This window comes from Peromyscus leucopus, chromosome 17 (genome assembly GCF_004664715.2).
Source record: "Peromyscus leucopus breed LL Stock chromosome 17, UCI_PerLeu_2.1, whole genome shotgun sequence".
In the NCBI taxonomy this organism is placed as follows: domain Eukaryota; kingdom Metazoa; phylum Chordata; class Mammalia; order Rodentia; family Cricetidae; genus Peromyscus; species Peromyscus leucopus.
This window is the reverse complement of record NC_051077.1, coordinates 51,630,999-51,645,623: the sequence shown is the minus strand read 5'-3', so window position 1 is coordinate 51,645,623 and position 14,625 is coordinate 51,630,999. Positions and strand designations below refer to the sequence as shown.

The window sequence follows — 14,625 nt, the reverse complement described above, 5'->3', positions numbered from 1 at the left end:
GGATTGGGTCTGGGGAACAAGATAGTAGAAAAGGTCTTCAGGCAGGCTGCCTGGTCATCCAGCAGGTGTGGTCTGCGATTGTGCAGGGGGTAACTGCCAAAGTTGAGGGCTGAGATACAGCAAAGAGCAGATTAGCAGAAGCTGATGTTCTGTCAGATCCACAGAAGACATAGACATGGGGAGAGGTAGCTGCAGTTGGTGTTCTGTTAAAGCACTGTGGGAGACCCTAAAGAATTGGATCTGGGGAAAAGAGTGAGGAGATGGTCCAGAGGCAACTTAACTGGTCTTCTACTACTGTGCATATTTTTGTGGAACAAGATGCTGGCTTCTCTATGGTGTGATTATATCCTATATAAACATGATTATATTGCCAATATTTCAGATTTTGAGGAGTGTATATTACAGATTTTTTTTACCTCAAATTAATACCTTCTTTGGTTCAATCTTCAATAAATGTATTAAAGCCTTCATTCATTTCATGTGGCTTTAGAGAGGAAAGGCTCAATTTCATATGAGGTTGGCATCATGAATGTTAGTTTTTCCCATGAATAACACAGCTAATAAAAAGAATCAGTAATATGAAAAGTTGATTTAGAAAACCTTGACAAAGCCAATCAATAGATTTGTCAGGCAATATTCTGAAGTCAAACAGGAAAGGCATAGCTTTTATATTTGCAAAAAAAAGTTCACATTTTTCATTAATGGCAAAATTGCAAGTTTATTAAGTATTTATGAGGCTTAAAATACAGCTTGCACAATAAGATATTAGAGAGAGAAATACATACGAATAACCTCAGCAAAATGTAACTTATTCTTAGTATATTGGTGAGTCAATTTCAATTTCAACCTAGACACCAGATAATCTAATAACTTCGAAAGAATCTGCAAGGTTATCAAAAATGACTCCTCAGGGGTAACCAAGTCATTGTTCTTTTTCAATGCCTACAATCAATGTTTAACTTAAGTAATATAAATTTTTCATGTTTTTATACAATAGGTAAGTTGAATTTAGTATTTTAATTTAAAAGGGGGTTTAATGATTTAAAGTAAAATATCTATATATGACAGAAAAATCTTTCATATCAGAAAACTCTCACAAATTATTTGTATATAAAAAAGTTATGTTAATGCTGAACTAGGATGAATACCATTGGGTGACACTGAATATTTTTATAAGGATATTTTCTCACAGAACGTAAACCTGAAGTGTATTTTATTACTTCTTGTAACTCTTGTGGCAATATTTTTAATGCTAATATTTGCAAATGAATCATACAGTGAGTTCTGATAACTTTTGATGATTCAGTACGAAACATTGAAATCCAGATTGGCAACCTAGCATATCCAGAGCACTGTCTGTGCAAACACAGCAAATCTTTTCCCAAGAGACCTTATGCTCTCTCTAAATGCATCAACTCTGTCAAATACATTATGTGCCATAGATGTTTTTCAAGAGGTTTACAAAAAGGAAACACATTTTTAAATTGCCATCATAATATACCTCATGTAAACCTGTAACTGTGGACAGCTGCGACTTCTGTAGATTTATCAAACTAGATAGTAAATGTTGGAAGTGAAGCAGATATAATTTCTTGGACTACTTGCTCAAGAATATCAACAAACTCGTCACTTATTCTTCTGCAGACAGTGTTGTTAGATAACGAAATTACACTCAATTGTGTAACAAATTCATCTCTGATCATAACTCAAATAATGTCTTTGACCACTGGCAACAATAAATCTGCAGCGATTGTGTGAGGTATCATAGCTCCAGTGATTTTGATTGCCATCAAATGTGAAACTTTGATGGATGCTAATGGGATTATATCACTAGCAATCCACAGAACCTGTTTAATGATCAAAGGAATTTATTTGGGAGTTAATTCACAAGACAGAATAGAGAAATTTGTCACAGGATCCTGGAATGGTGAGGCACAGTCCAATACGCTTCTCTGGCAAGCTCTGCCCTGGTCCATACCAGCATCTAAAACCATGATGTAGTGAAGAGAGGGAGCATACATGCATTGCAGGTCTTAAGGGTCCCCCAGCAGCCACACCCCAGAGGCATGTACCTCAAGGTCATAGGCAGGTATATCAGCTACCTGCTACCTCAGTAGGGGTGTTGCTTCAGGGCATGGCTCAAACAGCCACCCACTACAAGATGCTACATTTTGTTTGTGGTATTTGCCATTAGTGCTAAGTGAAGCTTTGCTTCTAAGATAGTTGGTATCCTTGGTAGCAAAGCTCAGGTGCATGCTATCAAAATGGCGTTTTAGTTTGTTCAGCATTATAGATTCAGCTGATAGAACTTCAAAACAAATAACACATTGGAGTTTTCCAATTCCTGATGTAATTAATGAGGTAAAAACATACTGTAAAAATTCCTCACTATATTATCTTTTCTAAGTTTCTCCTCTACATGATCCACTGGCATAATATGGTATTCTAGTAAAATAATATATAACAATAGCTTTGGTAATACAAAAGATGATACATGACATACTTCAGTCAATGGAGTTCACTAAAGTCTCCTATGACTTATCATTCTCTGTGTTGTTGTTTTTACATACCTCTAACCATTACAATGAGGGCATATTCACATCAACTACAGCTGAATATAAAAAGACAGATCAGCATCCAGATTAAGTTCCCATGGTACAGATTTTTTGTAGTACTTAATGATTTCGCAGTACATGATTTTACATTTACCCAGTAATTATAATTCTTGAAGTGTTTACCCTTGATAACACATTAGCTACTCTCTACTACACATGAGTGACTAGTCTACACAAGTACATTATGGTACCAACCCTGTCACATACACCTGTATTTTTCAGGATGCACATGATGGAGTTGGTTCAATGATGTCATCATGCAGGGTACTTATATATGGGCATATCAGCAAATGGACAGACCTGCCTGGAGACATATCTAGGAGAGGTGTCTCAGTTCCTAAGACCATCTGAAACTTGTTTTCTCATGGTTTAGATTACTCCTGTGAAAGGGTCATTTGACCCCCAATGGAGTCACTATGCTAGTCTGAAGGATTTATCATTATACTCGTAGATTAGTGCATGTCCACTTGTAGGGATAGTAGAACACATTTGTTTTAGTTAGATTTTTATTGCTGTGATGAAACACAATAACTCAACAGTAGACTTCACAATGACTCAAACGTAGAGCTTACAATTATAGTCCAATATGAAAAGAAAGTAAGGGAAGGACTTCACATCACAAATCTGTAGGTAAGAACTGAAGCAGAAGTCATGATGGAACATTGCTGACTGGCTTGTCCCCTAATAGCTTGTTAGTCTGCTTCCACATGCCATCCAAGTCCATCTTCTCAGAGCTGGCAGCATCCCAGGTTATCTGGAAACTTTTGCATCAACCATTAATCAAGAAATCACCCCCACAGATTCACCTAGAGGCCAAATTTGTGGAGGCATTTTCTCAATTAAGATTTCCTATTCTCATATATGTTTAAGTTTATGTATAGCTGACAACCTCCCATGGCACATGTAATATGAAAGAGGAGTGATGGAACACTAGGAATTGCAAATGCAAGAAAGGATTGGATCAGAATGATGGGAGAGAAGAAGGAGGAGGGTGTGGGTATATATACCAAACTGATTGATATATGAAAAAGCCCTATAAAAATAAGTAGTTTATAAAATAACACAGAATGTATTTTTTTTTTGTTTGGTTTTTCGAGACAGGGTTTCTCTGCGTAGCTTTGCGCCTTTCCTGGAACTCACTTGGTAGCCCAGGCTGGCCTCGAACTCACAGAGATCCGCCTGGCTCTGCCTCCTGAGTGCTGGGATTAAAGGCGTGCGCCACCACCGCCCAGCCACAGAATGTATTTTTAAAAAGGAGTTTCTAGAGATTCATTTGATTTTTTTGTGCAGTTTTCTTATGGCAAAATATTGGTAACAAAATTGTGCACTTCTATCCATTCCAAGCAAGCACTTTGCTGATATTTATATTTATATTTTTCTGCATCTATTAAGAGTTTGGGACAGAGGATTCACACATAGTTTTATATGCTTGAAATATTTGTACCTACCTGGTAGTGTTGAGTAGGGAGGTTGTGTAACTTTGCAAGCATGACATCTGACAGGTGTATGTAGACCAGCATAGGTGAGCCTGTAGACAAACTTTTCGGTCTTAGTGACAGCTCCCAAATAGCCACATAGAGATATTTTATTAATTATGAAAGCTTGGCTGATAGCATAGGCTTTTTTCTAATTAGCTCTTATAACTTAAGTTAATGAAGTTCTATTCATTTACTTTCTGCCTCATGGTTTCATTACATTGTCCTACCCATGCTGCTTTCCTGCTTCCTCTGTGTCTGGCTCCCAACTATTCCTTCATCCCAGCATTCTTTCTGCCCCCAAAATTCTCCCTAGCTATTGACCAGAGACATATATCTTCACAGTGTACAAAAAAAGATTATTCCACAGCGTTTCCCCCTTTTGTCTAAATAAGCAATGGTTTTAACTCTAACATAGTAAAACTATATACAATAAAAACAATTATCAGATATTGTCAAAATAGAAAGGAAAAGTATTAACTTTAACAAATGAAACCATATACAATAAGAACAATCATCAAGCAAGAATCACATTCACAATGTCCAGTCCAACTTCACTTTGCATATTTGGAGAAAATACTCCATTATCTATCCTCTTTTGGTGAGTCCAAAGTTTTGTACCTAATTTATCTTCTATCGTATCGAAGGAAAACTACAACTATAACTACCTAGTCTTCAACTCCATCAAAGACTTCGGAAGGATATAATATTACCTGAGTAAACAAGAAATGAAGTACAGGCTACTTCCAAGCCTATAGAAATGACAGACATCTGGCTGCCTGGACAGTCATCCAAGGTACCTCTACAACATTGGGGAATCCAGTCTTCAGCATACAGACATAGAATATCTGACAGATTCTTCTGTGAAGCAGGAATTTTGAAGGACTGTCATGCCTTATCTTGGCAAAGCTCACCAGTCCCCCAAACAATGACTAACATCCATAACCCACTGAATGATCAAAAACTACACTCCCCATCTTTTAAGAAAGTGAGCATTGTGTTCTCTAGACAGATTCCTGTTGTCTGGGTGCATTGGAATCTTCAGAGGACCCTGAGAAAATTAGAATAATGGTTAAGTACTGGCTAGAATAGTATGTGAGACTGGACCATCTTAGCCAGCAACCTTGAAGCTGTTCTGGGTGCAGAACTCTGAGGAAACTGTAACAGGGGCATCTGAGAGGCTGGATCATGTGGGCCACCCATTTTCATTAGTGTCCAGTCCCCCTGCTCTGAAAACACATAAACTTTCATAGGTAACATACATATCTGCATTAACACAAGTATGGACTGTGCATTGTGAACAACAGGCCAGCCAAAGGTTATTTTCTGTTTTATGTTTGAGCAGGTAAAATATATGTCACCTGTCTTATAGTTATTTCAGGTTTATTTCTTTATGTCTGTAACTAGGATTTTCAGGGGGTCTTCCCTGATCAAATCTGATCTCTATCAACCTGAATGAATCCACAGCCTTTTAGTTCCTATGGAAACAAAAGCACAATCTCTTCCCCAAAGCAATACATTATTTTGAGTTCCATTTTAAAGTTTATGCATTCTTAAAGCATCTAAGTTGGTTTATTTCAGTAGTCTGTTTCACAATCCTATGTCTCTCAGCAACTGTCATTTGTTTTATCAGCACTAAAAAATATTCAGAGTTAGCACAACAACATAGAAGATCCAGACTCCCTGTATATTTCCATCTCTCCATGGCTTGTTCTTTTTATTATTACTTTACTCTTTTTTAAGACTTTACTGTATTATTTTTAACTATTTTTACAACTGTCAATACTCTTTTTCTTTTTCTTTCTTAAGCCTGTGCACATTGTTAAACACACTATAACCTATTTAGAGGGGTTTTTTCCATCTTAACCTGTTTTATGTCTGCATGAGCTAAATCTTAAACTACCATGCAGCTTAGCTCATGGAGTGCTGGTGACTGGCTCTGCCCACCTCAGTTCCCCGAGAGCCTAGCCTCATGGTAGAGATACCAACAAGAGCCATGTTTACTGTCCCAGGTCTCAGGAGTTTCTGTGTCTGTGCTGCTGTAGGTGTTTCTACCTAGTCTTATGCTACCAAGTAGCATCCTGCCCAATGCTCATAAACCCCATTCAAGTGCTTTGTAGCAGGGTCTCTCTTAAAAGAACCATGCCTCTGTGTGCCAATAACACAAAGCCTACCTGAGAGACCATGGTCAACAGGAAGCTGCATTTGATTCTGTGTTCTGAACTTTTTTAAAGCTTTCTTGGGCCTTATGTGGGTATTTGTGGCCAGATGTTTGGTGCCATATATAGGCAGACTATTCTCTCCCACCTGCCAGCTTCCAAATAACCACATGGAGTTTTTTTTATTAATTATGAAAGTTTGACCGATAGGTGTGTGTCTAACCAGCTCTTATTACTTATATTAACCCATGTCTATTAATTTACTCTCTGCCACATGGCTTTATTACCTTTACTCTGTACTGCACATGTTACTTTCCTGCTTCCTCCAGGTCTGGCTCATGACTCCAACTTCATCCCAGCATTTTTTCCGATCAAAAATTCTGCCTAGCTACTGGCTGTTTGGCTCTTTGTTCAACCAATCTAAGTAACCTTTCTTCACAGTGTAGAAAAGGATTATTCTCCAACATGAGCCTTTGAGGTTTGCATGTCAGTTTTACTTCTGATCCCACTATCTGTTTTCTAATCATCCAATATATGGATATTGACAGCTACACAGACCTCCTACCCAGCATTGCACAACTCTTCCATGCATTAATTTACTTGATGCAGTGTGTTCTCTAAAGGCACAGGATAAATAAATCCTATAATCCTTAAGATGTCTATGGTATTTACTTGGTGACAGTAATAAGGTAGGAACTAATAGTAAAAATGTGGAGTTGGGTTATTGCTGTGGTAAACTTATTGTAAAAGGGTAGAACTCAGTTTGAATGAGGAATGTAGGAAACTTTGTAGAGGGAGACAAAGGAGACTTCACATAATTTAGAAAGAGAAGAATAGAATATCTTGATGAATAATTGGAAAAAGAAAAAATAGCAATGAATATAGAGAGACTGTGCACTTCATATGGAATTCTATTAGGAATTGGACTGTAGGAGAATTGCATTTAATTCTGAAAAAGAGTATAGATCCACACTAATTGGTACATTATTGTGAAACTAAGAGGTAACTAAGGGTGATTGTAATAGTCTATATTGTTTGGGGAGTCTGGTGGACTACCTTATCAATAACTCACATGAAAATTTGGGACTGTAAAAGAAAACCAGTTGTCAAAATGCAGAGGTGAAATAATCATGGGAGACTAATTCCTGTCGGTGTGTCTAAAGTACAATTCATGCTCCTAAGGGTCAGGAAACATCAAGGTAGAGATTATTGAAAGTTTTAGATTCGGGAAAAAATTAAAAGGTCTACAAAGAGAAGAAATAATATAATGAGCAACAAATATTGGTTAACATGGTTATATTATTGGGAAAACTTAAATGTGGTAACCTTTCTAAGAAACTATGAAGTATAATTACTTATTTAATATCATTAGGAAAAAGTGATGTTGTTCATGAAATGTTTGAATAGCCATGGAGAAATTTAGAATATATAGAAGTTGCAGATATTCTAATTATTCAACTGAAAATAGTTAGGTTTCAACAGTTCAACTATGTAACACTTCAAGAAGTTAAATATGTTTCAAAGAGAATCAACTTACCTATAGAAGATTCAAAGGAGTGAAGGTTATAAGAGGAACATATGTGTTTTAACTTTTAGGGTTACTATAACTATATTTTTAAAAAGCACATTCAATTTGTAACATTTATTAGCATTCCAAGTATCTGGAAAAATACAAGGGTGGATTTAAAGAAAGTTTTAAATATTAAATGTTTGAGTATATCCTAACTTATTTCCCACATGAAGACACAATGCCTAAGTTTAAACTTTCTTCCTATAGACTCTCTTCAAAGCACTAACAAAATCCCTGTTCCTCAGGCTATAGATGAAGGGATTCAGCATAGGGGTGATGACAGTGTACATTAATGTGGCCATGATGCCATTGCTGGGAGAGTGTGACAGAGCTGAACCAAGATACTCCCAAATGCCTGTTCCATAAAATAAGAAGACAACAGACAGGTGAGACCCACAGGTAGAGAAGGCTTTATACTGTCCACCTGATGAAGAGATCTTCATAATGGAGGAAAATATTTTGTAGTAGGAAAAGAAGATTCCTGACACCGGAAGAAAACCAAATATAGCACCAACAAAATATGTCACTACGTTTTTGGTAAAAGTATCAGAACAGGAAATATTAAGAACTTGAGAAGGATGACAAAAGAAATTAGAAATTTCTATGCTATTGAAGTAGGTAAATTGTAAGATAATCAAATTATGCAACTGGGAGCCAACAAGGCTAATAAAGTAAGATACCAAAACTAAGAAAACACAGAAGCGAGATTTCATAATGACTGGATAATGCAGGGGGTGACAGATGGCCACATACCTGTCATAGGCCATTGCAGTCAAAAGCATGTCATCCATAACTAGAAACAATATAAATAGGGACATCTGTGTCAGGCAGCCTACACAAGTGATGACTTCACTGTGTGACTGAATGTTCACAATCAACTTTGGGATTGTGGTAGAGACAAAACAGATGTCAACAAAGGAGAGGTTGGCAAGGAAAAAGTACATAGGTGTGTGGAGGTGGGAGTCATTACTGACAGCTAGGATGATGAGCAGGTTCCCAAGCACTGTGACCATGTATATGGACAGGAACAGTCCAAAGAGGATGGGCTGCAGGTCTGGATCTTCTGAGAGACTCATGAGATGGAATTCTGAATCACACGTTATGTTTTGACTTTTTATAATCCTTGGTTGCCTTGTAAAATAGTTGAGAAGTAAACACAAATCAGGCTTTCAATAATATATAGATAGTTTCAGTACAAGCATCTATAAGTCAATGGTTCATACTATGTTCAGAATATACATTAATATTTCTGAGCTACAATAATCTCACCTCTGAAATTATGACTGTTTTCATTTGTATCCAGCTACCTCTATCCACATCTTTAAATATAAGACACTGGACAGATGTTGGAAAGCTAAAGACCCTTAATGTTAAATTTTCTATGATCATAGTAAAATGCACCTTATTCAAAATACAGACATTAAGTATTACCATTACCCTTTGATGAAGTAGAAAACTAATTGAATTAATCTATAGGTACTATATGTTGTCAGGTATCCCAATTTCAGAAAGAAAAGAGGATCACACATTCTCCCTTTTGTATGGATTAGAGCCTAAAATGTATATGTGTATATATTCTAAAAGGTGTGATTGCAGCTAAAATCTGTAGTTCTAGGAAGGAGACCAAAAGCGGGAAATATTTTTTGAGGAAGAAGATGGAGAGCAGGCAAAAGGACATGTGTCATAAACAGCAACAGAATATTGTCTGGGAAGCGGCAAGCGAAACAAATGTAGCAGAGCCTGAGGAGATGGTGGAAACAATAACCATGAAACATGCTTTGAGTGTGTTACAGTGCTGTTATTTGCTGATTGAGAAAAAATTTAAACAATTTACATATTTTATTTGTCTAAGAAAATGATATCAGCTCACTGGCACTTGCTTCTTCCCTCCACCTCATTTACCCCATAAATGTTGTCAAGATACACTTTTGACCTACAGTCCATGCTGGCCTAGAAGTATGACTACCAAATATTTAATATATCCTCTGTAAAGTGTCATAATTACATTAAGACATGGTTGTAAGTCTTTCAGTCAAGTACTTTTGCCTAGGTAAAACAGTTTAAGGAACAAATGTTACCTGTGCCATATCTCACTTAGGTAGTGGGTTTGTATTATTAAGAAATTCTTTGCAAGGTTTTGTGCCTGCCCATGCCACGTGAGTGAGGATTTCCAAACAAGACATAGGTTGTTAGTAGACGTTGTCTGTTGTGGAACAATGCATGACTACAGAATGTTGCTAGTAGTAATCAACATTTGTTTTCTGGATTGAAGAAAGTCATTGTATCTACCCATATCGTCTCATTCATGAGATGTAACAACATAACATACCTGATATCTTAACTATTGGGTTTTGATAACAAACCTAGAAATGTCATTTTAATAGTAAGTAATAGTTCCACTAACCTCCAATAGAGGACATATTGTCTCAGGATTAGAGGCATAGCATAAATGTTTCCATCCTGCTTTAGAAATCCCATGCTGATTAGAATATGTCTAACCTTTCTATCTCTTTCACCAGTGGAAACAGGAAGAATAAAAGCCACTTAGATAGCATGTGTGATGAATAAGAGAAATCTGAGATTTAATAAATAGTGATCATTGCTGGAGATTGGAAAAATAAAGATAGTGATAGCTATACAAACTCCAACTTCATAGAGACCACAGTTTAAATGAGCTAAAACATGAAAAGAAATGTAGTTTGTTTAGGCCTGAGCAACCCACAGTCTTGTATTCTCTGTAGTTTGACCAGTCATGATTTCCTGTATTAACCACTACCAACTGTAAAAGAAGCTTTTTTTTGATGATTTTTGAGAACTGAACTAATTCATGAGTATTTAGGTATTCATTTTAATCCAGCAAATATTTAGGCTCTTGACTCTCCAATGGATTATCCTACAGTCGTACTCACACTGGCAGCACTAGGTAGACTGAGAAGTTTGAAAAATTCATGAAGTGGGTATGGGAATGAGATGGATGCTTGGGAAGGAATTGAAGGGTAGGAAAAGGGAATGGAATTGATAAAACACATTATAGGCATGCGTAAAACTTTCCAAAAAAAATAGAAAGTGTAGCTTAAAAATGTGTTTCCATTTTCTTGCATTGTTACCTTTTCCTTTTTCCTCTAAGCAAAATTCTAGTTTTTTTAGTAACTGACGAGTGCCTATGTAATTAGATGAAAAATAATTGCTAGATGCCCAGGATATAAACACAATAATTTGCTATTCTGATTCCATCAAATATTCCTGAAAAGATGGAAGTAAAGAAAGGAGAGGACTGTGCTGAAGCCACAGAAATTATGCACCTGCTGTGACACAGAGAAGGACAGTTTCTATTGTGGTGCCGCATCTCTTCCAATCATTTTAATGGCTCCTTCTTACAGGACAAAAAAAATGTTAGTGGATCTAATAATATGCAAAATGAAATTGCCTTGCCTATCTCTAAGACATGCTCCATGGATTGAAATATTTGAGATTTCCTGAGATCTTAACAACCCTTCAGAATGTGGCTGATGTATTCTGTAAGTATGATTAGTATCTTAAGTATTAATCTAGTCCAGAACTGATAGTGTATATCTGCTTGAGATTTTTTATGCTGATATGATAATAAATAAGATGTGAAAAGCTCTATAGAAGTCCTAAAGTGTTGAGGACAATTGTGGATAACTGTAACGTTATTTATCTGAGAGTGACTTTCCTATCATGTCTGTGCTGGTGCAAGTTTTAGCCTTCTTTGGAGATCTAAGAAGATATTCAGCAAAAACAGAGTAGAAATCAAGGAATCTCTTTCCATAGTAAAATTGCAGTGACTATTTAGCCTTCAAGGAACCTGAAAATACCCCCCTGGTATAAGATCCTGTTTTCAAAAAGAGACAAGCCAGTGTAAAGATTTTTCATTCATTTTTATTTTAATAAAACTACTCCAGATAGGAGAATGCCAATATAAAACAACCTCACTTGTGAGGACTATAATTACATTATTTGTAATTATATGTATGTAATTTGTATGTTAATACCTGGAGTAGTTAAAACTACTATAATCTTTATGTTCTGTAACTCCACAGTAATGTGACTACTTTTCACTACGGGACAATTAAGCCCAAGGAATGAAGAACAAACATATATTTCACCACCTCACTTAAGATCCAATAGAAAATTGCATTAAAGTGACTCTTCTTCTTACAGGACCATTTGTGCTGTAAATCTTATTTCCAGAAAAATCTTATTTTCTTTTGCTGTGGATTAAACATCTAGAGAAAGTAAAATATTGTAGGCACAATGGAATTTCTGAGTAAGTTTCATTTACTTTACCACAACTAAAAACAAAAACATAAAATTCGTCATAATTATAGTTGTTTCATATTGGCATTCTCCTACCCATGAGGCTCATGATGACAAATCAATAATTATCATATTTCTACTAATACTACTACTTACTGGATTGGGCTTCTTCCTTGATGGGCTGTAACAATGAAGTGCAGATCTGAAGATCCCTCCATTTCCTGCACCCAGTGACTAATCAATCTCTGTCCTAAAGATGGATATGATTACAAAGAGGTTTTTCTCAGTGCAGAGGGCTGTAGCTGAAGAGACACAGATCTTCATAACTAATGAGCTACTGAGCAGAATGACTAGCAAGGCTAGTTATTGTCTTTCTGTGGCCCATGAAATCCCATTCAGACCTCATTACCCAAATTGGTCAGTGTTCTCCCAGTCTCTAAGGAGTGGCTGCCATTAATGGAGGAAGAAGGAGAAAATATTTTTCTGTACATAGGATTTGGATTATTCCTCTATTTGGGTGTTATTCACTATATTTACATATATTTGACAATTATGTAATATACAGGCCCACATGTATAGACATGTATTTGAAAGTCTCACTTGATATTATTACATTTCAGTAGGATAAAGCATAATTTTAAACACTTAGCACTTTCACCACAGAGACTCACCTCAATGACATCAATTACACTCTAATTTCTTTGAAGGAATCAACGTCATACAACTCTAGAAACTGTCTATCTTTTTCCAAATAGAAAATATATATTCCATTTTGGAATCTACATTCGCTCTACAATCCAGTTATGGACATTATCATTTCACTATGAAAAGGATGAGGAAATCAAACAATGAGGAACCAAAAATAATGTGAACAAAATATGTTTGTTTGCATTTAATTTACACCTGTTAAATGCATTCACTCTGCTGTTAATTATTTTTTATTTTTTGAGATTATTGTATAATTACATATTTCCCCCTTATCCTTCCTCCTTCCAAGCTGTCAAATATACCTCTCCCTCCTTTTTTCATATTTGTTGCCCCTGTTTTCATTAACTGTTGATATGTATGTGTGTATCTATCTATCTATCTATCTATCTATCTATCTATCTATCTATCTATCTATCTATCATCTGACATCTATCTATCTTTCTGTCTATGTATAATTGCATTAAATGAGTTACATTCAATTTATGAGCTTTCTCCTGGAACTGTTCAATAGGAAAATGTACTCAAGTATAGATAATATAAATACAAAGTACTCAGATTTCATAAACAATGGTATGATGCTCTATGAAATATATAATTTGATGTAATTTAGTATTAGTGATATAACATAATCATTGATAGTAGATACTCTTAATTATGATAGTGGTTACTACAGATGTAAGTTCAACAAATATTTTCGATTTTTAAATTGTCTTGAATTTCTCACTTGCATGATATGTCATAGCATAATTTTGGAAGGAATTCCCAAAGAGTAAATGTCAAAGAAAATCATAGCCACATGATGTTGATATCACATAAAACAGAACGTTTAAAGTTACTATGTTTCACTGAGAGACAAATGCACTTGTCAGTGAAAACTAGGGAATTTCAGAACAATAGGTGCTATGCTGTGTGCTCCTGTGGACCAATAGTTGTGGAGCCTCCATTAGACTAGACTGGGCCCTCTGCATTGGCCAGACAGTTGTTTAGCTTGACCAGCTTAAGGGGCCCCCTGGCAATGAAATCAGGATATGTCCCTCCTGCATGAGCAGGTTATTTAGAGCCCAGTGCCTATGGTGGGACACCTTACACAGCCTTGGTGTAGGGGGAAGGGCTTTGACCTACCTCAACTGAATGTACCAGACTCTGCTGATTCCCCATATGAGGTCTTGCCATGGAGGATGTGGGAATGGGGGATGGGGTGGGGAAAGGCTAGCAGGTGGGAGCAGGGAGGAGAAGGAGATCTGTGGTTGGTATACAAAATGAATAGAAAATTTCTTAATAAGAAAAAAAGGCATTAGATACAGCAGAAGGATGGATCCTATTTTTTTTGTTTTGTTTTTGTTTTTGTTTTTCGAGACAGGGTTTCTCTGTGTAGCTTTGTGCCTTTCCTGGGACTCACTTGGTAGCCCAGGCTGGTCTCGAACTCACAGAGATCCACCTGGCTCTGCCTCCCGAGTATTGGGATTAAAGGCGTGCGCCACCACCGCCCGGCCAAGGATGGATCCTATTTTTGTATCCATTCTGTTAGCCTGTGTCTTTTTATAGGCAAATTGAGTCCACTGACATTAAAGAATATTAATTTCCAGTGATTGTTAATTCCTGTAATTTTTTGTGGTAGTGTAGTGTTAGTATTTAGTATTTTTGGTGTGGGATTATCTATTACCTGTATTTTTGTGGGTGTATCTAATTTCTTTAGGTTGGACTTTTCCTTCTAGTGCTTTCTGTAGGGCTGGATTTGTGAATAGGTATTGTTTAAATCTGGTTTTGTCAGGGAATATCTTGTTTACTCTGTCTATGGTGATTGAGAGTTTTTCTGGGTA

General features: G+C 36.4%; 1 protein-coding gene across 1 annotated transcript; it reads right to left on the bottom strand.

Annotated features, from left to right (window-relative positions):
* Window positions 1-8,007: 8,007 nt before the first annotated feature.
* On the bottom strand, window positions 8,008-8,931 carry LOC114703136 (olfactory receptor 18-like). Its single transcript, XM_028883876.1, has one exon. The coding sequence runs from the start codon at window positions 8,893-8,895 to the stop codon at window positions 8,008-8,010; it is 888 nt and encodes a 295-aa protein (XP_028739709.1). The 5' UTR covers window positions 8,896-8,931.
* Window positions 8,932-14,625: the final 5,694 nt, after the last annotated feature.

What these genes read in the sequence shown, in the direction of transcription:
- LOC114703136 (XM_028883876.1), bottom strand. Translation starts at nt 8,895, where the DNA reads ATGAGTCTCTCAGAAGATCCAGACCTGCAGCCCATCCTCTTTGGACTG.